This window comes from Tenrec ecaudatus, chromosome 4, assembly GCF_050624435.1.
Source record: "Tenrec ecaudatus isolate mTenEca1 chromosome 4, mTenEca1.hap1, whole genome shotgun sequence".
Classification (NCBI taxonomy): domain Eukaryota; kingdom Metazoa; phylum Chordata; class Mammalia; order Afrosoricida; family Tenrecidae; genus Tenrec; species Tenrec ecaudatus.
Window position 1 is genome coordinate 82,995,778 of NC_134533.1, and position 25,170 is coordinate 83,020,947.

Here is a 25,170-nt window from a genome sequence, read left to right on the forward strand (position 1 = left end):
ATAATCAGTCTCTGCCTTCATGAAGCCTACTGAGCTGCGTACTTCATGTAGCTGGACTCTGTGTATGCATCTCGGGGGCTCCTTCAAGAGCCTGTATTTCTATCCTCTGCCAGGCTTCGTACACAAACAGTGGATGGCTAAATAAATGAAGGCCAGCCCAGGCAGATCCAAAGGGGGTAGCAGCAGGCAGATGGCTACATTGTCTTTGATGCTTATTGTTTACCAACTTACAATGGGGACATTATTTAGGTATTAAACAAAATGCCTTTGTTTCTGCAGTTCAGAAAGTTAAAAAAGGAGGAAGAAACATAGCAGTTGGAACACGAGATCAGTCACTAAAATGTCAAAAACACAAGGGTTACCTAGTGGTTGCAACAGGGAGGACAATGGGATAAGGGTGGCATCCTCGGTAAGTGATGCCTCATAAATGTGCTTAGTTAGAAAAACAATTAAACCAGAGTCTCAGTCTCAAAGAATAAGATTCAGAAAATTTGACTTCCTGCATTAGACTGTGTCTGTTGGAAGATATTCTATATTTTGCATCCTGTTTTATTGGATAATACTCACTCAAAATCCATTCTCAACTGTGATCCTTTAACATCCTTATTAGGTGTGTATATTTCCCCCCCCCCCTATTTTCTCATGTAGAAACTGATGTTTATTCAGTAAGCAGCCTGCTCTGGTAGTGCGTGAGAGGGGGTGGGACTTGCATGCAGGTGTATTGGACTCCACAGACAACAATCACTTCAATGGCGAAGCTACACTAGTTCACGTGCTGAAAGCAGTGGTCTGTGACAAGAAGGCCACATTAAGTCCGGGTGATTCACCCTTCCCACAGGCTGTCGTGTCTCTCTTCTTTACCATCTCTACTGATACCTCCTTCATTTCTGTCAACTGCATTCTCTTTACATCTGGCATTGGGCTCCTATAGTCTCCCCAAATCCAATCGGGAATTGGCCAAAATACTTTGACCACATTCCTCTTCTCATTATTTTCCTTGGTTTGTCAACCTCTGTGGAACGAAATCTGAACTCACGAAAGCATTCACCGCCCCACCCTCCCTCCTGCTCGCCCTAACATTAGCAACGACACACTGTCCCAGAGATTTGCCTAGCTCTTTGATGTCTCCACTGAATCCATCCCTCAGCTTTTCCATGCACATGTTCTCCCTGCTCTTTTGGACCAAATCCCCTCAATCATCTCTAAGCTGAGTCCAAATCGCACCTCCTTTGTGGCACTATTCCTGCTATCAGCCCCACAGGGCTGCTTCAGCCTTGATATAAAGTACATTTTATTGCTCACTGCCTGACACTTTGTTGTCACCTGGCTAGATCTTCATCTATGGGTGTATTATTTTTCCTAAGAGAATGTAGTCTTTTTATAGCCCAATACTGTATCTTAAAATCTCTTTCAGAGGGTAGTAGACTGTGTCTTGCAGACAAAAGATGCTCAATAAACTCCACATGTAGCGGTTAGGTGCCACCAAGTGTATTCCGAGTAATAAATCCCACATGATAGAATTTTAAACTGTAGGGGGGGGGGACACTGCTCTTACAGCCTATGGAGGTGCTGAGGCTATACAAGTTTACAGGAGCACATGACCTTCTTATCCCTCGAAGCAACTGGTGGGTTTGAACCACTGACCTTGAGGTTAGCAGCCCAACATTTACCCCCAAACACCATCAGGGCCAAGTCCCACCACGCCATGGTCTCGTTAATCTTTCTCCCCCGGCTTACCCTCCAAAAGGCCCTGCAATATGAGCAGTGGCATTCAGACAAAATTAGTCTGCTTCAGTAAGAAGATGATTGTTAGATTATTAGACTATGATATTGGTCTTAGGGTTCTCCTCCCCCAAACGTCTACATTTTAATACAAGTCTTTGAAGTGCTAAGTCAAAAGAATGATCCGGTTAGGCATTATGGCAAGGCCAGTGGGGAAAGGGTCGAGGCTATGGCACACAGACAGCTGTACACCCCTCCTGCCTTAAATGCACTCCTAAGCACACGCCGTACATCAAAGTTCTGAACCATAAGCAGTCATGCTCTCCCAAACCGTTAAAAATAACAGAGGACATCAAATGCCTTCTTCTGAGGCATTTTTTTCCTGCTTAAAAATCAAGTTCACAGAGCTAGAATAAAATCCTGCAAGTGACTTTATTTCTGTTTCTTCTGAGGTGACTATCTCTCATTGGACTCTGAGTTCCTAGGCAGCAGATGCTGTGTCGCATCCCAGCACTATACCAGCTCCTGTTTGCACTTGATGGAGCTTAAACAAATGAAGGAACAATTGGCACAGGGAGGGAGTGATGGGAGGAAATGAAATGCCAAGTCTTTCAAGCCGGTATGTGTATGTATGTGTGTATATATCATCTCAATCTGTCTTGATTCAGAAGTCATGAATAGTTCATGAAAAATTTGAATTAAGAGGTAATAGAATTTTTCCATGAGTTTCCCCCCTAAACTTTTGCACTAGAAAATCTAAGTGTACATGCTATAACATACACTCATTTCTTGGGACTGAAGTAAACTTGGCTCAAACACACCGGTTTCTGTTTTTTATTTTAACTTTTCATTGTGATTTGGGAGATTTCCACATACTTTGTAAACTGTTTGTATGTGTGTGTATATATTTCTTGCCAGATTCAGAAAATGATATGATACGATACGAGTAATATCACTGTTGTTATCAGGTGGATCTTGGCAGAAAGCAGAGAATACCAGAAAGATGGTTACCTTTGCTTTATTGCCTATGAAAAAGCAGTAGACTGTGTATTATCTTTTAAAATTATGGATAACATTGTGAAGAACAGAAATTCCAGACAACCTGATTTTGCTTCTGCTGAAGCTGAATGTAGAGCGAGCAACTGTCATTACATGAACAGAATACGTGGGTACTGCCTGGGATAAAATCAGGAAAGGTGTATATCACTGTTATATTCTTCCATCATCCTTCCTCAGTTTTTATAGTGAGCAGATAATCCAAGGAGCCAGACTTCAAGAAGAATAACATGGAATCAGGGTCCTTAACAACCTGCGATAAGCCAATGACATTCCTTGCTTGCTAAGAGGGAAGAAGACTTGCAGCGCTTAACGATGAAAAGCAAGGACGACTGCAACTTCTGGTGTGGATTACACTTTAAGATGAAGCAAACAAAAGTCCTTCCCACTGGACCAATCCGTAACATCATGTTAAAAGAGAAGAGACAGAATGTTTCTAAGAAGTTTCTTTTATCCCTCTAAGATAGACGTTTTCTTTCTTTTTTACTGCAGAGATAGAAGTTTTCTAAGATAAGAAGTCTTCTGAGATAGAGGAGAATTTCATTTTCCTTAGATCCACAGTCAACAGCCACAGAGACAGAAGTCTAGACATCAAATGATGCATTTATTGCATTGGGCAGATGTCCTGTAAAAGATCTTATTAAGGTGTGAAAAAAAAGCAAAGAAATCATTCTCAGGACTAAGGTGGGCTTGAAGGAAGCCAAGGTCTTTTCAACCACTTCATCTGCATGCGAAAGCTGAACCATGAATGAGGAAGCCTGCAGAGGAATTCATGCCTTTGGATTATGGTGTTGGTGAAGAATACTGAGTAGGCCAAGGATGCCAGGCGAACGAACAACTGTGTCTTGGAAAAAGTACAGCCCAAATGCTTCTTAGAAGTGAGGATGGCTTTGGACATGTTTTCAGGAGTTACCAGTCTCTGAAGCAGGACATCATGCTTGGTAACGCAGAGGCTCCCTGGAAAGGAGGGAGACCCTTAACGAGACGCATTCACACAGTGGCAGCAACAATAGGTTGGGAAATCACAAGAGTAGGGATGGCACAAGGCTGGGTAGTGTTTCATCCTGCTGCACACGGGGCGGCTATGAGCCCAAACTGATGGAACAGCACTTAACAACATCACAATCACTGACTTACGGTGTTTTAAGTCTACCCCAAACAAGGTGAGACAGGGCTGCACTGTTTTGCTTGCGAGCAAATGCAGTTTTCTCTCCGTATTACTGGAGAGTTCCCCGAGGAGGAGAACCTGCCCAAAGCACAGGAAGAAACAACCCAGGGAAGGCGTTATCCTGCTTCCCCAGAACTCACTTTGCAGACATCGTGCAGGGTTGTTTCTGATGAATGGACATTACAAATCTCTGCAGCAGGCCAAACCTCCTCCTCCCTCCAGGCCTTCTCATTTTCCATCTGGAATAGGCCTCCCTGATGATCTGAATTTAAGAGCGCCCTTCACGTGTGCCTCCATCTTTTTATAATCCAGTGCGCACAGTGACCCTTCTGAAGGGAGGGGTGCTCAGCAGTCAAGGCAATGGGCTCTGGACGCTGCTGATCCTGCTCTCACCTGTCCTTTCTATTTTCATCTCCCCTCCTATTCTACTCCGTCTTTTGAGAGTTCATACTCATGCTCCAGTCACATGAGGTCCAAACTACCGTATATACGCATGTATAAGCTGAAGTTTTCAGCACAAAATATGTGCTGAAAAACTGGGGTTCGGCTTATACACGGGTCAGTGGTACCCCAGCGAGGTGTAACATCTCACTGGTGATCGCCGTTCCTCTGCTGTTCATTCAAAGCCCCGCTGATACTGCAGGGCTTTGAATGTTTGGTTATGCACATCTAACCAATCAGAGCTGTCCTATGACATGGACGGCTCCAATTCACAGAAGCACCCGTAGTGATTTACTTATGCCGGCAGCTGAACTGGTAAGGATGTGTCTGTGGCTGTGCTCCATCTCTCCCCTCTGGTCTCTGTGTTAATTCACATCCTGCATTTCCCACCCTAGGCTTATACTCGAGTCAATCAGTTTTCCTGGTTTCCCAGGTAATAATTAGGTACCTTAGCTTATACTTGGGTCGACTTACATTCGAGTATATATGGTATTTCATTAATCTCTGACTCATCACCTATTTTGTACTTAAAAATTCAATGTTTCATTCCATCAGCTACTCCCATTCATTCATTCAGTTACTTATTCTACATCTATCTCCATTCTTTTGTTCCACAGAACACTTATTGGACACTGTTCTACCTGCTAGGCATAGAGCAGTGAACAATATAAAGTATTGAGCAAAACAAACATACAGGAGGGAACAAAACACAGTCTTTTTCCTCAAGGAGCAAACAGTAAACACATAGAAAAATAACTCTGATGCCAGTTGGTGATAGCTGCAACCGAGGGAGACGACGGGTAGGGGCATCCACTCATGTCACAGGGCTTTACTGAGTAGCCTGTGCTCACAGTAACTCCGTAGTACAAAGTAGAACTGTTCCCTTCGAGTTTCTGACACTGCTATTGTTTACAGGGGGAGAAAGCCCCATCTTTCACCCTCAGAATGGCTTGTGGTTTGGAACTGCCGCCCAACACATAACCACTATGCCACCAAGGATGGCAATGGGTTTGTTTACGTTTCTGTTGTTTTCACTGAGTACAAATGGTGTGCTTGACCCACTGTTAGATGCAAGGGACAAGCTGGTGAAGACAACGCTGGCCTTCAACCCTGAGAGAACGATGTAGTTAAGCACCCTAAGCAATAACTCACACGTCCTCACGTGGGTCAATTATTACAGCTCTCTGAGCATCCTGCAAATAACTTGAATTCCTTCTACTTGATCTCATATCCTAACCCCTCTGATACGTTTCCTGTTATATGTCCTTGATGAGGTTTTCAACAAATGCCGCCTAAACCTCTGTTCCTTTCCCCACACGATTGTCGCAATGAGCATTCTAAAAAAGTAAGGCCGAACAAAGAGTTATTTAGAGGCTACTTGTAGTTTCGAGCAAAAAAATCCGCCTCTTGGAAACATTCAAGGGTCTTCATCATTTGAAGTTCCAGCCTCTTTTAAGCATAATTGACCACCATTCATGCATCTGTCAGCCACTTGCAGGTCCCCACATGCCAAGCACCCCATGCTCCTGTGTCATCCCTTCTGCTACGTGCTGCTTTCTCCAGCGTATCTATTTAACATAACCTCGTATCCCTCGAGAATTGCTTCCTTGACAAGAATTCCTCACTGCCCTAGAAAGCCAATGCTGCTGTCTCAGTGTTTCCACAGCTTTGTCAACACATGTATCACATCACATCAGGATTTATGGTGCCTGCATACATGGTGCAGGACCAAGCAGTGTTTATTCTGTTGTACATAGGGTTTCTAAGGGTTAGAGTTGACTCAGTGGAACCTAACAACAACAACAACAACAACAACAGCAACACATACATGCCAATCCTTTTCCACACGTTGGGTTCCTGAAAGATAGGAACCATATCCTGCAACCTTTGACTTCCTTTTGTATACAATACTCAAATGTTTACTGAATGAAGGAATGAATGAAGAATAAGTGAATGACTTTACAGAATGATTTATTCTACTGAATCTTAAATACTTTATTTCTAAAAAAGAAAAATAGCCCTAATAAATAAAGCAGGCCAATCTGCAGACTAGTGGGTCCATCCTCACCACTCATTCTTATTTCTCTTCTCTTTGTTCTAATTTTATAACCTCTTCTCATACTTGTACTGCCTTCCTTCCGGTCTTCCTTTTCAGATCTTCTGCCCGTGACTCAGGCCTGCCAATAGTTTGCCTCGCTACTGGAAACAGAAGCATCACTGACTTCATCCTAGGGACTGATGACATTTATTATAGGGGATGATTAATATATTGTCTGTGTAGGCTACTTATTTCTTAGTGTAATTATGTTATAGAGAAGTACACCACCCCAAAATTTAATCTTCCCGCCTTAGAACTTTCTTCCTTTGGTGGAGGCTCCAATCTCAATTTTAATACATAAATCAGGGTAATTTTTTAAGAACCATCGGGAATGTGGAATCTGTCCAACAGAAAATTGCCACAATATGGGAGCTCGGTACCTGGTAGGCTGCTGATTTCTGGCTTATTGCAAGGTCCTCCTTTGTGCTGTGTCCCTGACAACAAGCATTACTTGCAGTGTGTGTTAAGGATGACACAGACATGTTTGGACTTATGCTTCAGTAAGATGAGCATTAAACCAAAAAAAACAAACAACAAACCATCCAAACTCCCTGTTATCAAATCGATTTTCACTCATAATGATCCCACAGGGCAGGGTAAAACTGTCCCTTGGGTTTCCAAGACGGTAACTCGTTACGGGAGAAGCCTCGTCTTTCTCCTGTGGATCAGCTGGTGGTTTTAAACAGTCAACCTTGTGACAGTAACCCAATGCATAATCACTACAGACCCAGCGCTAAAAACTGCTATCCAGACAGGCTTAAAAAGTGAAGTATGTTTTTAGGGTGGGATGCATTTTAAATCCCTTTAATAGAGAAACGGGGCAGCAATCAGACCACTGGAGCATGTAGGAATGGGGAGGCTGGGGGACGACACACCATGCAACACTATGCAATCCCTGGCGTTTCCCAGGCTGTATAAATCTTTATGAGAGCAGAAGGCCACGTCTTTCTCCCTCAGACTGCCTGGTGGGCCTGAATTGCTGACCTTGCAGTTAGCAGCCCAAAATGTAACCAACTAAGCCACCAGAGCTCCTTAGACATAGTGCTCAACTCATTGATATCAAGTTAATTCCAATGCATAGCGACCCTGTAGGACAGAGCAGAACTGTCCCTGTGAGTTTCCTAGACTGTAACTCTTTATGGGAGTAGAAAGCCTCATCTTCTACTTGTGGAGCAGCTGGTGGTTTCAACCTACTGATCTTATGGCTAGCATTCCAATGAGTTAACACCATGCACTATTTTGGAGGGAGGAATGGGGACTCTTGGAGCACAGTTAAGACATGTTATCTTCTTTCAGAGACCTAGGCTGGCCCTCTCAGTCACAGAGTTCAGACAGTAGAAGCTACCAGAGCAGCACATCTTCCAACAGATGATCTTAAAGGAAGATGACAGACAGGGAAAAATAAAAAAGTTCTGTCTATTTTCCAGTTCCTTCCAGCCCAGGAAGAAGCCATGTATGGTCATCTAAGTGGTAGAGAGGGTATTGTGCTAAGTTCTCACTTTGGGCCCATACACCCAAACTTGTTTCACAGAACATAGAACCTCAAGTAGCAAAAGAGGGGCAGCTCAGCCCACAACAGGCCTATCTCTGTAGTCAGGACCTGTTACACCTCAATCATGGGAAGAGAGTCTCATGTTTTATTCTGCACTCCCTATGTTGGCTCAGACTCACCCTATGATTTATTATGGCCTGAGGATCATTGGGTATTTTCCCCACAATTATTTCTTATTGGACATGATATGCTATCAAAGTGTGGCTCACTGATTGGTGCTAGTCTGTGAACTGCTTACTATTATTCCACAAAGAATTAAATTCAGAAATCAAGAGTATGCATTTCAAAACATTTGCATCAATGACCAAGACACTCTAGCACACGGGCTTATATGTTGTCTGTCTTTACTGTCTCTATTTCATTTTTCCACCAATGCATTTTTATTATATTTTTACAAAAGGATTTATGGGATTTTCAGCCAACATTCCATGAGGAATTTGGTCCTTGTCCTTGGTTCCTGAGAGATAAGCTCTAAAACCTTGAAATTCCCCTAGTGGGGGAGTTCCCTTGGATGAATTCTCCAGACCACACCTGTGGATTTCTGATAATGAGATGGCTCTTGGGAGATGGTTGAAAAGCAAGGAGTCCTTAAAGACCCACCAACCTATCAGCCCAACCTCAGGGGGAGGGGCTTTTAAAATCAATCATGACTACATAATGAAGCCCCAAGAAAGAATTTGTCCACAGAAACTCCAGGTGAAAGACGTCAATACACAAAGGAAGTTAACGCATCCCTTTTTTGAGACTTTGGAAGATCGGTGTAGAAGCTCTGTTGGGTTTTATTCTACTCATCTCTTTATTTGCATCCTTTTTGTGTGTATTTGTTATAATAAAACTTTCTGTGAGTTCTGTGAGTCAGTCTGGAAAAATATTGAACTTGAGGTAGTAGAGGATCCAGCAAGTCAGAAGTAAGACATCCTGACTCACCCCAAGCTGGCGTTGGGATTACTGAGCAGATTTAGCACTCTGGAAGATGATGACCAGTATTTTGAGATCTAACCAAGCTCTGGTGGTTAGGGTCAGAGATAGAATGCTATAGGTCCAGTTGAATTAGAGATGAACTGAACAGATATGGATTGAAATTGAATTTTTCCCATTGAGTTGGTGTTAGAGACGTAGAATAGATTGCTTTGATTGTAGATCAATCGACACTTTACAGGATCAATCTGTGATAGATAAGAAATTAAGACAGAACAAAACGACAAGAAAAATACAAATTGGCCTATCATCACAGTTTAAGAAGCACTGGTACAGCCAACACTGCTGAACTGAAAATTAGTGACCAGAATTAAAAATGTGAACATTCAGAGTGTTTTCCTTTGCCATCCCCGAGGGAACCTTGCTATCCACTCCTCGAGTCCCTCTTTGCTTCTTCATGCTACAAGTACAAACAAAGGTGAGTTTAGGAAGAACACACGGAGCTGCCAATGCTTGAGGGAATGCCACGTGTCCACTGCTTTAATTCTTTTATGTGTATGGACAGGACCCCAGAGAATTGTGCCCACAACATTTAAAAAAAAGGTCTTGCTACAGAGTCTATTAAATATACACTTTCATAATCTGCAATACCCATCATTGCTGGCTTACAGTCTTCAACTCCTGACTCCCGGCTAAGACAATATTTATTGACTGGTATTGAGTCACTCTATTGAAGTTCACATAGTCTAAAAGTACACGCACCAAGATACACTTAACACGCCCAGTTCACAAAGGTTACAGTGTGAGAAACAGTGCAGGAACTCAATACCAAGTAAAGCAGTCATTTTTAACATGGACAGAAGGAAGTGAAAAAGATCTCCTTCGGTTCTCCTCCACCCATTCCACGTATTACTATAGTGCTGGGCTTTTATGAGCAAAGCCTACTAGATACACCTAACATCTTTATTCTTGTCTTCTCAGCCATACTGTATACAAGTCATAATAACATAATTAAAATGCCACCTGGAAATTGGCAGTTTTCTTTCTTCCTGAAAAGTGCTAAGTGGTTCCCACACCTCATTTCATTTAACCTCTCAACATCCTGGTGAGGTAATCCTCACCAGACCACCCCAAAGTTTTATCTGAGGACACGCAGGGAATGCAGAAAACAGCACAGATGTGAATTACAGGGGCTATATTCTTATCAGAATCAAACTGAAGAAAGTTTTGGTACACCCCCAGCTCCCATGGGGTCATAAAGGGTGTGAGGGCAGGAGAACTTAGTCCATCAGGGCTTCTGAGATGGTCTGAGTGGCTGGGGAAAGGATGGAAGCTGACCCAGATGAAGTTGTGCAGGGAGTCAGCTTGTCTCTGATCCGCCTGTTGCAGCACTTGTAACCCCATGCTCCAGCTGGTCAGTGTTCGTTTGTTCCACCCCTCGGCAATCGAACCTGGCTCTTAGGTGTTGACCTTCGTTCCTTGGTGGTGAATCTCAGTGACTATTCCCTCTCCCTGTGTTTCTAATATGGAAGGTCTCATCTTTCCCTAGGTGTCAGGGGAAGCCAGCCCCTAACACATCATTACGGGTCCGGTAGGCACAATTGTACAGCGATAATAAGTAAAGATCATAGTAAAGTTATAGAGAGCATGAGTGATAGAAGAGAAGTATTGAAATAAATGGAGTCAGACATGATTCATGGTAGTATGCTCACCTCAGCCTTGTTTGGTGGTCCACGTGGAGGGAGAGAGTCCCATTTAATGCTAGCCCAGGCTTTTTATATTTTCTGGGGACATGGAAGCCCCCTAATTACAGGTGAGAACATTCATCACAGGAAGGGATTGTGCTATAGGTAATACAGTAACAAGAGGGGGTGGTCTAGGGGCATACAAGCCATAGGGAGAGGAGGGATTGGGGGTATACATGTAACAAATGGGCGGATCCTAGATTTAGGATGGTAACTTAACTTTGGAAGTCACAGAGTCAGTTTGGCCTGTTCCCTGACTCAACTGATAGAGACCATTATTGGTAGGATGTGAACACTTGGTCACCGGCCTCAGGGAGGAATAGTTTATTGTCCCCAGTAGCAGGGAGAGAGACCTACCTTATAGTCTGGTGACTAACGGCCCTCAGGGAGGATGTCTGTAAGCGTCTGACCTCCCCGCACACCTAGGGAAGGGAGTCCTTTATCCCACAAGAGGGATTATAAGCAGCTAGTGATGTAGGTTCTACATACTCTTCCATGGGCATCTTAAAATATATGTGTATGTGGAAGAGCTCATGTTCCCATTTCACACACTGCTATGGTGCTATGATCTGTGTTGGATATTCTTACTCACTAGGTAATTCTCAATAACCTAGGAAACACCTACTACTACTCCCAATTTACAGATGGGAAAACAAATCCCCAAGAAGTTAAGTTTCCAGTAGTACAAGCTCACATGGCTACCGCTATGTTCTGACCTCTAGCCAACATGGCCACTACAGACATAATAAAACTTTGCAAACGGTGCCAGAAGGAATAGGGTGCGGGAGAACAAAGTAAATTCCACTCCACATTGGAAGTGAATACCTTCATAAAGTCAGTCCTCCATAATCCATGTGGCGTAACTTTACTTCTATGTGACTCTGGAACACCATTGGTACCTACATCAGACTCCCTTCTCCTCCTCTGTAAACTTTGTGGAAACGTCCTTATTCTCACGCTGCCCCAGGCCTGCACCCTGACTCAGGGATTGTGTCAGCAGCAAATTCACAGACCTCATGCAGCTGGACACTGGGCTTAAGAGTCTGGTTCTCAAACCCAAATTTCATCCACTTCACTACACTGTTGTAATCTGATCATCATTCATCTCTTCCCAGAAATGACTTACTCCCCTGTGTTTATTTTGGAATACCCCTTCATTATATTCTCAGAGGAAATCTTTAGTACAAATAAAAATCAGCTATTGCTGCTACTGAAATAAATCATCACTTAACATTTTAATTTTAATTGAGATTCATATTTGGTAGAAATTTTAGAAGCTGGAAAAACCCACTACTCAAACTTTGTGCCCATCAGGGCCTAGATTTTTCTGTACACCACCCCTTCCCAAAGCCAAGGAGAAACATCTGGCATTTGTATACCACCCCGTTCCCAGTACAAAGGAGAAAAGTTTCACATTTGTCCTTACAACTCGCTGTATTACCCATGCAGCACACCAAGCCGTGAATCTCGCCTGTAGCAATTTCTTCACAAGCTCTGTCTTACCTTGGACTTGTTGGCACTGAATCTTCTTCAGGTTCTTCTGTAACACCTGCTAGCTCTGGGGGAAGGAGAGCATCTTTGTTGACATTATTCACCCAGCTGTCTTTTGCGCCTTTTACTTTGTCCTGACTCTGCTCCGCTGAAATAGGAAGCAATAAAGACAGGAAGTTATCTACTGCCTCAGTGACTTGCATCTCACTTATCTGCTCTTATCACTGAAAACCCAATCTGGAGCCTCAGGACTGTCCAGAAGGCCAAGGCAATCACTAATTAATAAGAGAATGTGGGATCAGGAAAGGCAGTACTTTGCCTGAGAAGACAATAGATTCCTACATTGCTATTGATTCAGATTCAGGGAAAACCATGGAAGCAAAATAGACGTGCTTCATACGGTTTTCAAGGTTGCGAGAGATCATTCAGAAGCAGACTGGCAGGACTGTCTCTCAAGGCACCTTTAATAAAGCTAGTAGTCAATGGCTCAGCTGCTTGCACTGCCCAGGATAACCTCCCATAATGTTAGCTCTCCCTAAACTGAGTCTCCCAAGAGCATGAGTGTACTTTCAAAGGTACAGGTAACTTCAGAGACTACTAAGGCAGAATTCTGACTGCCTTTGGGTTATTAAAATTTGATCTAAATTTGGGGTAAAACCAAATGTGCATGGCCAGGGACCACGCACTATAGGGAACCTCACTGGGAAAGAGTCATCATCACTAACAAGCATTTCATGAACATCAACAGTGTGTGTAACAGAATGCTGGGTCCCAGAGTACAAAGGTGGAAACACTTCAGTCTCACTGTCCTTCTCTGCCTGAAGTTGTGACATTCAACTCCTACATCATCTATACCCAGCTCAGAGTCCAGGGCTCCCATGAAACTTCTGCGCTATCCCTTCAGAAAGAAGCTTATCTGGTCTCTGACTGAATACCCAGGACTCTCTACCTGATCACTCAAATTAGCACCAGTGAGTGATAAGTCAATGCCGGGCACCATGCTGGATTCTGTGCATTCATTAATATACAACACAGGAGCCACTTTCCAAGTTTACAGGGTTGGAAATAGAGGATCAAAGAGTTTAAGAAACTTGTCCAAGGTCACACAGTCAGTAAATGCCAGGAATACTTTCATCACTGTTATGAAGATGAAAGAATAGTAGGGTTCTGTTTCTAAATTCTCATATTCCAGGGCAGCATCTTTGACAGTTCTCTCGATGCAAAAGATTTAAATCTCACTTAAGGGCAAAATGGAGCCAACACTCCTTAACCTGGTCTTCTCAAGATTTCTGAAGTTCCAGGTGGTTTTGAAAAGCAAGTAATGCCATGGACCTTACCAAGTAGCCAGCTCTTATCTGCAAGGGAGTATTGCTGAAAGTCAAAGAAGCTGACATCCCAGCTTTGTCATTTGCCAACTATATGACCTTAAGCTCAGAGACGTTAATACCCCCTATAAAGGGTAATACGAGCTGCCTTAATAGATTGTGGTAACAATGATAAATAGTACAGTGTTCCAGTTGAGCATGTCAGATACTCAAAGGGTGATAATTACTTTCCCTATTGAGTACAGGCTAGAAGTGAGCGGCTATTCACAGTTGTTACTGCTCCTACCTGTCCGGATCCAGGGCAAGAGGACTTTGAGCTAGAGGTGCATGCATTGTGCAAAGCGAGCCTCCACATGGTTTCTCGCAGCAGAGTTCAGTAACGCATCAGGCACCTTTCCTTTCTCTTATTCCTCCTTCCCAAACAAAGGCCAACTCTAGGTGCTCTGGGCGAATCACCTCACCTGTGACCTGGAGCCTCTTCTTCCTCATGGATGCTCTGATGATGTCGGCGCCGTGGATTTTGTCCCTGTGCCTTTTTGCCTTGGCCTCGTAAAACCATTGGCCACTCATATTCTTCAGCTGCTGGTCATCCTTCACTTTCTCAGGCAAATGTCTACAGAAGGGAAAGACCAGGGCTCGCTAAGAATCCACTGTAAGTAAATGAGCTAGCACACTATGACACTGCCCAAAGAAATGTGTACACATACGGCCCAAATGACGCTCTCACTGCTTTAGAAAATTTCCACAAGGCTCGCAAATGCTGAACAAAACGTATGTTCCTTTCTGACTGAGAAACTAGGGAAGCCAACTCCAACGATTTTTTTTTTAATTCAAAGATGTAATTCATGATCCTCAGATGATGCCTGAAATTCTTCCTGAGAGTTCACTTCTTAACGGAAGTCATCTGTTTCCACTGCTTAAATGCAAATACCTCAGAGAAGGATGGAACTGAAGCTTCTCCACACCTTGTTTCCTTATCAGAAAAAAGGGGATTAGAAACAATCATCTGATTGGGGGTTTCTATGAAGATTAAGGTTTGCCGTGGCTAATTCCTCAGAAGTGAAAGGCTGACTCCTTCCCCGTAGTCTGTTTCGTCTGGAAGTTCTGCTGAAACCAGTTCACGTTGGGTGACCCTGTTGGCATTCAAAATACCCGTGACATCGCTTCAGCAACACACAAGCCACCAAAGTACGACTAACTGACAGACAAGGACCCCGTGCTTGGTAAAGTGGAGGGGCAGCAAAAAGAGGAAGGCCTTTGACAAGACAGACTGACACAGTGGCCGCACCGAGGGGTGCAAACATCAGAACAGTGTGAGACGGTGCAGGACCGGGCAGCGCTTCCTTCTGTTGGGCCCAGGGTCCCTAGGAGTCACAAGGCACCTAACAGCAACCTGAAGATTAAAGGAGCTTCTGCATGTTACAGCTCTCTACACCAGTGCATCCTAATCGGGCCCCAGGGAGGGCTGCAAAAGCAGATACCTCGACTTTATCCTGGAACACCGGCCACAGTACAAACTTTTTAGTTGTCAGGAGGTCACTGAGTAATGTTTTGTTTTCTGAAAAAGGGGTAGTAGGTCAAATAAATTTGGGACCCTATGATTTAGAAAGTGCCTGGCACCTAACAAACCATGGAAGAATGACTGGTTATCAGATCAATAGTCCTTTCTTTATGTTTAGGGGAAGTGAGTTCTTCCAAGACTTCTGGAAGTCAGTGAGGGTGGGGAAACAGTGGTAAAGAAAGGATGCAGCAACCTTGGTGGTTAGGGGAAAGAACAGGAAAAGGCAGGTAGAAATCAGAGAAAATTTGAGGAGAGGAGTGAAGGTGGAGACATATTCCATTTGTGCAGGTAACTGAATCTAAGGGTTGCACACAATCACTCATGCTTGGTGAAACATCGAGGCCAAAAGAACAGTCCAAGTACCCCCCTTCATCCTCCTTCAGGAGGTCCGGGGGTGTAGTGAACTACATGTTGGATGGAGCCGCATGGTCAACAGTTCAGACCACCAGTCACGCCATAGGAGATGCTAGGGGTGTCTACCCCCATCAAGAATCAGTCTTGGGAACACACAGCGGCAGTTCTACTCTGTTTTAAAGGGTCACGTTGAGTTGAAATCAACCTGATGGCAGGGAGAAAGCCTCCTGAATTTATCCTGGCTGGGAAAAAACCATCGTGCTGACAAGTCTTTTAATCTCTGTATCTCTCTACCCATCTCAAGAAAATGAGAAAAGAACACCTTTCTTTTCTTGTTCATAATGATGTGCTTAGAATAAAATGGTGTAAAAACATCTTATGGAGACTTTGAACTCTTGAGAGATATTGTGCTGCATAAATCCTAGAGGGTTTTATGATTGTCATCAAAGCTAACAGGCATGTTTCCTAAAGAGCAAGTCTAAAACAAACAAACAAAAAAGAGCAAGTCTAAGTGCTTTTGGCAGAGAATGAATGGGCCAAGACAGTCGTGGGGCTGTGCCAGAGCTGGGCACAGGCCTACCTGGGTGGGGAAAAAGGAGCTACAATTTCCCTGAGCTTAGTAATGATGCCATCTGTTTCATAACTGTGCCTGTAACATACCTTTCCACCCAAAACCCAGCTCTCTGCTTGACCTTCCTTCCCTCTCCCACGCATGTGTAATCACTGGGCCACTTGGCTGCTGATAAAGCTCAGCACCAAATACTGACCAGGACAGCATTATCATTTCATGCCTCCAAATCACCAGAGCTGTCATGTTTTATTAAACATTTCTAATGTACCAGTGGGTAACATCATGATAAACGGAGAAAAGATCGAAGTTGTCAAGGGTTTTGTCTTCTTCGATCCACACCAATGCCCATGAAAGCAGCAGTCAAGAGATCAAATGATGCACTGCATTGTGTAAACCTGCACCACGAGACCTCTTCACAGCACTGAAAAGCAAAGACATTACTTTGAGGTCTAAGGTGCACCTGACCCAAGCCATGGCATTTTCAATGGTCTTATATGCGTGTGAACGTTGGATATTGACTAAGGAAGCCTGAAAAAGAATCGATGCATTTGAGTTGTGGTGCTGGAGAAGAAGACTGAAGGTACAGGGGACTGCCAAAAAGACAAACAAGTTTGTCTTTGAAGAAGTACAGCCAGAATGCTCCTTAGAAGCAAGGCTTGTGAGGCTTTGTCTCAGCTACTATGGACATGTTGTCAGGTGACACTAGTCCCTAGGAAAGGACAACATGCTTGGTAAAGTAGAGGGCACCAGAAAGTGGTAAGCCCCTCCACAGGATAGATCCACACAGTGGCTGCAGCAATAGGCTCAAACCTGAGAGCTCTGTGAGGACGGTGCTGAACTGGGTGGTGTGTTGTTCTATCGCACATAGGGTTGCTGCGAGTCAGAACCTAACAACAACAACGGTTTTAACTTGCTTACAGCTTTGAGTAGCATAAAAAAAATAGGGAAAAAGTTGCCTTCTCTCCAATTCCAGAGGCGAGACTTCTTCCACTTCTACCTGGCTAGACTATAATCCCCTGGGTCTGTATTCAATCCATCTTTGCATCCCTGCTGCTGCAATTCATTGCCATCGAGTTGGCCCCAACAGAATACACTGGAATGAAACCCTGCTCAGTCCTGTGCCATCCTCCCAGCCACTGCTGTGCTCGAGCTCACAGAGCTTATTGTGATTGCGCATTCTGAGTGAATTCCAGCCCAGGGGCTCATCTTCCAGCACTCGATTGGACAATATTCTATGGTGCTCTACAGGGTTTCACTGGCTAATTTTCCGAAGTATCGCCCCAGTCCTTTTTCTTAGCCGGTCTTAGTTTTAGGAGTTCCACTGAGAAACTGCCTGCCCCGGGTGAACCCTGCTGGTAGTTGAGACTGGCGGCTGGTGGCATGGTACCATGCAAGCTCTGCAGTAGACAAACTGGCAGACAGGTGGAGGCTGCATCCTCCCTCCAGCGGTTGGAAATGGTATGCATTTATGTACTCAGTGTCTGCAGAGTGGAAGGCATAGCCTTTGAGAGCCCTGAGCACCTGACATCCAGCAACCGTTTCAACTTCCTTTCCCAGCACTCCGTCTCTCCCTGCCATGAGCTAGCACACTCTTCTTGCTGCTGCAACGGCTTTCTCCCATCTCCATGGATGCGAGAAGCACAAAGGGAGTGAGGGGGGGACAACACTGGAGCTTCGGAAGCTTCATCAACTAGGTTCAATTCCTGATCTAACTTTTCCGACATGTGTGACTTTTGGCAGGCGACTAGCCTCTCTAACCCTCAATCGCCTCATGTAAAAGGATGAGGACACTCAGACCTCCTTTGCAGGGCTCCGTGATGGTTAAATGATGATTCACATGAACCTGACAGTGCCTGCATGTTGGTAAGAAGTCAATAAATGTGAATCTGTTGAGCTATCTTTCCTACTCTTCTCCGTCTAGCACATTGCTCCTCATTCTTCAAAATGCAGGTCAAGCATCACTTCTTCAGTGAAAAACGACAACAGCCAACAAATCCATTGCTGTTGAGTCTGTTCTGACTGATAGCAAGCCTGGAGCGGGCTTCTGCGGCTATAAATCTGTACAGCAACAGAGAGCCTCATCTTTTCACATGAGGCATCTGATGGGTTAACCTGCCGCCCTTACTGTTGACAGCCCGATGCTTAACTCACTATGCGCCCAGCATTCCCTTCATCGGTGAAGCCTTCCACGATTCCTACGGAGAGTTCAGCTGGCTCTTCTCCATGATCGAACACTCCTACTGGAGCTCTTACAACAGGCTGTTCCAAGGATCTAGAAAAACATCTGTTTTACCCACGAATCTGTGAACTCCACAAACTCCCCCAAGATGAGGGCTATGACTTAATCACCTTTGTAACCCTAACACCTCGCACAGAGCCTGGCACAGAGCAGATATCCAACAAGTGTTTGTTGAGTGAATACATTAATGACTAAACAAAGGCTCGGCAACCACCCCAGTATGAGTCACCCAAGAGATTAAAAAGCCCCTGCCTGTCCTGTTGGAGTGAAGTGAATAATAACCCATCATGATGGAAGTACTTTCCTCCCGAGGAGACAGGACATGTTTCTCTCCCACACCAATAGGAAAACGCACCATGAAATATGGCATCTGTCACTGTCTTGTTAGGAAAAAATGCAGACCCTTATAAGAGTTCCAACTTCTCTTCATGAGGTCATTTGTAGGGATCCTTATGCAACGCTCGCTCTGCTCTCACCTAAATGACTGTCTGCACATCCCACGGTTTCAATGTGCAATGAGCTAATGCTGTGAGTCAGACTCTTTAAACACTTGGCCCCTGTGCAGGCTAGCAGCCATTACAGTAAACAAGTAAGAGTGGCTTTCTGGAGCATTGATTTTAAAGTGGCAAAAGGAGGAGAAACCTTTCAAACTTAATAGGCATCCTATCTGTTCTCCCTAAGATGCTTTTATCACTGCTAAGTTTAATGCTTCGATGGATTTTCATGTTTTCTCTTAGTCATTAAGGAGGTCTGGTGGCACATGTAGTGGGGTAAGCATTGGGCTGCTAACCTCAGCTTGGTGGTTCGAACCTACCAGCCGCTCTGCAGAAAGATGAGGCTGCTGCTCCCATAAAGAGTTACTGTCTCAGGAACCCCACGATGCAGTTCAACCCTGTCCTGGAGGGTTGCTATGAGTGGGGATTGACATGATGACTGTTGTTTTTGAGTTTTGACAGTGTAATGTCAATCATTTGTTATATTTTACAAAGATACATATGGTGACATCAAAATCCAAGTCTAATAAAAAAAGAAAATCTCACCATCTGATTGGTGTCGTTAAAATCTTGTTTATCAGCCCATGTTGGTCTCTCATTTCTCCTGAACTCTAGTCACACCAACTAAATTAGCATTTTATTTCTAACAATTTTTTTTATTTATCTAACAAGTTTTTTTTTATCATGTTAGGTGGGAGCTTCATACTTCAGAACTTCAATTTGTATTCCATAGTTAAAACTACTATCAAATTCCCCAGCACGTTACCCTACCCAACACAGTGCTAACTAGTTGAAGTGGGAAAAGTCAATTTCTTGAGACTCACACTTTTCGTCCCTTATTATGCACATTATGTGCAGCGTGGTACTGGGTATCTAGAAAATTCTCAATCAACACCCTGTGCCGGTGGGCAGCAGTGAAGGCAGAAGGAGAGCATTCAATTCAGAGACAACACGATTATGCAGGCCCTCTGGGCAGAAGGATGCTGGCCATTCTCCTGATTTCTTCAGCTATTACTTACAAAGCATTGCTTTTTATTAATCAACATGCTTGGTAATTAACATACATCATCTCCTTTCATCCTTATAATCGTATAATGTTGTACAAAGGATTTAAGTAATTGTCAAAGTTGGCCCTCTTTTCTCTTCTAGATGTTAATGGCCATACCGAAAACCTTTTCAGTTATTTGTGCATTCATTAATTCACCAATTCTCTATCTTGTACTAGACATAAAGGGTAAGTAAAAAAATATATGGCTAAAAATTCATAGAAATCTTTATTAAACAACAAGACATTGTGAAGCTATCGTTGCTTGACCTAGCCTCGATACACATCTAAAGGTACTGTTTCTCTCTCTCTAACCCTTTCCCAAAGAATGATTCACAGTACACCATGTCAAAGCAGCAATGTTGGCATCGAGGGACTCAAACTATGTTCCTTTTAAGTGTTGAGATTGGGAACAACACAATAAAAGAAGGCAGAGGGGTAGAGTCAGGGCTGTAGGGAACAGTAGGATGAGGTTTCCTACAAGTTTTTCATAGGACTTCCCTAGCTGCCCTTGAAGAATGAGCTGACACATTATCATAATGGAAGAACTTGGCACAACTTTCCTGCCTTGTTCTCGCCAACACAGTTTTTGATTCTCTTAAACTTCTTCCTAATAAGCTTCCATGGTTATCCCGTGCCCTTCAATAAAATCAAGGTACCCCCATTGGTGCCTCCAAAAAGTCTTCAAAATCTGTTGAGCTGACATCTCTGTCTTGAATTTAACTGGCCAGCAGATCCCCTCAGAAGCCACTCTTCGCCCCCTTGTTTCTGAAAGCATCCTAATGAGAGTAAGGCCAGTGTACCACCAACAGAACTTGTCTACAGCTCTCCACTGATTTCAGAGGCATGTTTGAACAGGTTTTGTTTGGAATAAGCTTGTGAGGATATGAACTGGAACTGCAGTTCCAATACTTACCCCCCCCTCCCCTTAGCCTCATATGCTAAGTATTGTCCATAAAAATTTAAAGCTACACCTGACTGCTGACATCAACCCCTGGGGTACAGAGAGAGTGTGAACAGTTACAGAGGAAAGACATGAAGCAGGTCCAAACCACGAAGCTGAGGCTGGCAGCCCAATGCTTACCCCACTATATGTGCCACCAGACCTCCTTAATGCCTGGAACCTGTCACCTTTTCCTACTTGTGCTTACAAATGCACACCCCAGCTTCCCGATCTTCAAAGTAACTAGGCAATGAACGATCTCACATCTAACATCCCCACAGTGTCTTACATGAGCCTGGGTGTGAACAAGGCAGGAACTGGTTGTTTTTATCTAGCTAATTCTGGATAGCAATAATCATCAGGCTGGCCTGAGGAGGTTGATGGGACCCTTCTCTCCTCCCTCACTTTATAGATAAAACAGTGGCGGCACAGAGAAATGAAGACGCCTGCGAAGGCTCACACTAAGGTGGGACTGGGAGTCAGCCTGACTCCTGGCCACTGTTCTTTCCACTCCTCCCTTCTCTCCTGCAACAACAAACATGGTTTGGGTTTGCTGGGAGCTATCACACTTCACTCTCGACCAAGGGATGCAGAATCTGAAAACAGGCCATGTAAAGACAAAATCTGCTGGCAAACATCTCTGACGGCGGAGAAGGTGGGAGATGTGCATCTCCTACTGTGGGCATTTTGGTGATGTCAACACTCCGCAGTAAGCGCCCAGGCTTTGGGGTCTGATCAGCAGGGCTTTAATCTTGTAAGGCATTTAACCTTTCCGGGCTTCTTTCCTCATCTTTCGAGTGGGTTCAATTCCATAATGAAGATCAAACGGAAAAATATATGTGAAGCCCTGTGTAGGACGTCGTCATTTAACAAATGTTGGTTCGCTCCCTTTTGACAGAAAACACCAGAGATCCTGGAAAACAGTTCCTCAATGACAAGTGCCTTCATTTGAAAGACACTGTGTCTTCAGGAAGCAGCTGAGAATCATAAGATGTGGTCACAGTTGAGATGGTATCTGCTGAACGAACTTCCATCAGTGACATGTGGTTGTGTGTGGGGGTGGGGAGGTGTGGTGGGGTTGCTGTGCAGATGCACGTGTGCAGCGATTTCCTGCTGGCAGTGTGACGCAGAGCACAGGAAACACTACCACGAGAGTGTGTCATTTCCAAACCATAAAAGACGAAAATTATATATGTGTATGTGTTACTTTTAAAAGAGAGAGCACGTGGGAGAGACAGAATTCACTCTGTCTGCTTCATTGCAGGTCTAGGAAATGTTTCTACTAGGAGGAAAAAGATGGGCAGAGATAGGTGTTATAACTTGGCACAACACTTCCGACTTCAGGTAGAACGCCAGCAGGAAAGGCAGTTGTGGGAGCAACAGTGACCTAGAACTGTCCTCTGAACTCGGTCCAAGAGACAGATACTACAGTGGCTATTTCCCTGGTTTCAGGTTTGTGTTCTACCGCTAAGGGGTGCGCAAGTTGGGAACTCGACTCTGCCCCTGTCCTAGTTCTCATCCATGAAATTAGGAGGGAGGCAGAAAATAGTGTCTTGGAGGAGACTGGATGTGAACAATTCAGAACACTGTTAAACAGATTTCAGCACTGGATGCCAAGTCGCCTGTGGAGCCATACTGAGGCTTCTGAGGCAATGTCTGGCTAAGTGGGAATCAGTGATGTCTTATTGGGTGTGTGATGTCTTATAGGGTATGTGAAGTTGGCACTCCAAATTGACACTGCACAAGTTGACACAAATGTTCCTTTGAAAGTAGGCCTAAGTTTTAGTGACCCGTTTGCCTTTCTAGTGCTATTTTGCTTCAACTAGTTCCCAATTTGTTTTCAGAGTCTCATACCACCAACACGGAGACTGGGGTAGGCAATGTAAAATGATTTTAGGGAAACAGAACTGGGACTGTACATTCACAATCAATAATCCATTGAGTGGATAAAGAGGACCAAGACCATATTCAGTCATCCCAGATTTCCCTTCACATCATTGTTCGGAGCAGTTCCCTCTATCTAAATTTCCCTGCATTAGATCTCCAAGAATCAAGACTAATTCCCTCGTTAGAAATCAGATTACTAATCAGAGTATCTGATTACAGCCACTAAAAACGTACAGATAGAAGCACGGGTGAGACACCACCTATTTTGTACTAGGAAGACTACAACTTATTTTACTTCATCCAAATTTTATGCCTTTGAGTTTATTATTATGGCTACTGTTTATCCTAGAGTTAAGGTAAGACCCAGAAAAGTCCAGTAACTTGCCAGATGTTTCAGTAGGTTAGTGGGGATGCAAGGGTGGGGCGGCGAGAGGGATGGAATTCAGATTCATGCAAAGCAGTTCATTCAAAGCCCCGCTGTTCCTTCCTGAAAGCAGATGGGCAAGCATAGGCCGGTGCAGTGATCAAAGCACTGTGCCTAGAATTTCCCTATCCCAGCTTTAGACAGTGACTGGCTATGTGACTGAGCAAGTTCCTCCGCCTCTCTGGGCTTTGCCTTTTACTGTGAAATAGACACACGCACACACACACTACACATACACACACACACACACTCGAAACTCCTCTTCACAACTATCAGTCCATAACTCAGCTCAAAGAATAAAAAACACAGTTGTCAAGATGGCAAAAAGGATAACATGCATAAAGCCATGGCGCAGTATTTTCAGAGAGCAGAGATCTACCACCTTAGGAATACCATAACCTCAGAACCATCCCCGCAAGTCTCTTTTGACTCTTGTGTCCTGAACTTGCTCATGGCCAAACTGACAGGAGATGCTTGGTGCCTACAAAGTCCTCTGGGGAAAAGTCATTGTCAGCAGACAGGGCTTGACTCACCAACCTTTCACCATATCAAATCTTCTTCCTCTCAGTTTACAAAAACAGAAAACCAAGGGCAACAGCAGAGAACCTTCACATATCCTCATAAATGGAAGGGAAGTCAGCAAAGTCACCACTACAAAAGGACTTATCGCATGTTTGTTGTGGCTGTGGACTGGCTAGTGCCAGAGGCAACACATTCTCAGCCTTTACAGGGCCGGATTCTAGGCCAGACTTCACATTCTGAGGATCATATCATCCAACTCTCCAAACGCCTGAGAAACTTCCCCTCTGCTTACCCAGAATCACAGAACCCACAGGGGGCAAGACAAGACAGGGGTGGGAGAGTAGGAATCTCCTCAATTGTACCCTGGCTAGACAGAAGAGAGACCATTGCAGACCATCTCAAACCCTTTTTCAACTGTAACCTCAAAAGCTCTGGAAGTTCTCTGAAATGCATGTGCCCACGTTAACAATGAAAGATTCACTGTCCCCACGTCCCAGAGGAAGGAGTCCTGGTGGCATCGGAGTGACACATTAGCGGGCTAACCGCACTTGCAACAGTTCTGCACTGGCTGCTCCTCAGGAGAAAGACCGGGCAGAGCTTGCTGCCCCCACAAAGAGTTACAGTCTCGGAAGCTCACAGGGGCAGTTCCGCTCAGTCTTACAGAGTCGCTGAGTCAGCATCAACTCGGTGGCAGTATGTCCTGAGAGAAGACGCAGGACTTGGGTGGCATCTGAGCTCCACTGCTTCCTTCCTTCCAAGATTCTCCATCTCCTCTTCTAAGAGGACGAAAGAGTTCTTACACTGAGAGCCAATATTTTTCTCGGGGGAAATCACTCCTTTATTTCTAAAATAGGTGTAATGCTCCCTTCCTTACAGATTCCTGGGGTTCCTGTGCGGACCTAAGAGGGCATTATTCATGAATGGACTTCATAAACTGTGAGTGAGTAAAGGATCCGTACTACGGAGAGGCTCCAATGGCTGGATTAGTCCCCATCTCTCATCCTTCCTGGGGAAACTGCTCAGGGCATACAGCTTGCTGAGAATGGAGAGCAGGGCCACACTGGACTAAGATAACCTGTGGAGCAGAATACAGTGGGTGAGAGACCCTGTGCTCATCATTCCCAAAACGATGGTCACAATTTGGGACCAGCCCTTCTCTGTGTCCTACCCTGAACCAAGACAGCCACGCACTGCTCCTCAGCCAGGGGCCAGGATGGCCCTACTGCCTTTGCTCTTCAGAGAGAGGGTGTGAAGTTAGTGAATGAGTCCTAGAAGAAGTGGGCAAGTCACCTAACCTGTCAGAAATCAATGTCTTCACACCTCCGACACCCACAGGAGACCATGTGAGCTCAGCAGCAATCATGGGCATGGAAACACCTTTCAACTTGGTAAGCACTGTCTATGAGTTACTAGTAGTTACTATTGGGCATTATGCAAATAAATCCATCCCACACAATCCTTATGTCCCAAGAAGTTAAGAACATTGTTTAATTTTTTTTGTAACTCCCAGAACAGGGATCATAAAAATATTACTACTAACCCTGGTTCAGGAAGTCTTACACTGCGTTCAGAGCCTAAGACTGCACAGAGGGGAATTGGCAGTGCACAGACTCA

The 25,170-nt window shown here is 44.4% G+C and overlaps 1 protein-coding gene across 1 annotated transcript in view; it reads right to left on the bottom strand.

Moving 5' to 3' along the window:
• The window catches only part of SYTL2 (synaptotagmin like 2), a 134,083-nt gene that overhangs the window by 45,302 nt on the left and 63,611 nt on the right, over nucleotides 1-25,170 (bottom strand). The window contains exons 3-4 of the mRNA XM_075546398.1: nucleotides 13,978-14,129; nucleotides 12,204-12,339 (exon numbers count right to left, since the gene is read on the bottom strand). Of these exons, the coding sequence (XP_075402513.1) occupies nucleotides 12,204-12,339; nucleotides 13,978-14,129 (288 nt within the window). The remainder of the gene's footprint in view (nucleotides 1-12,203; nucleotides 12,340-13,977; nucleotides 14,130-25,170) is intronic.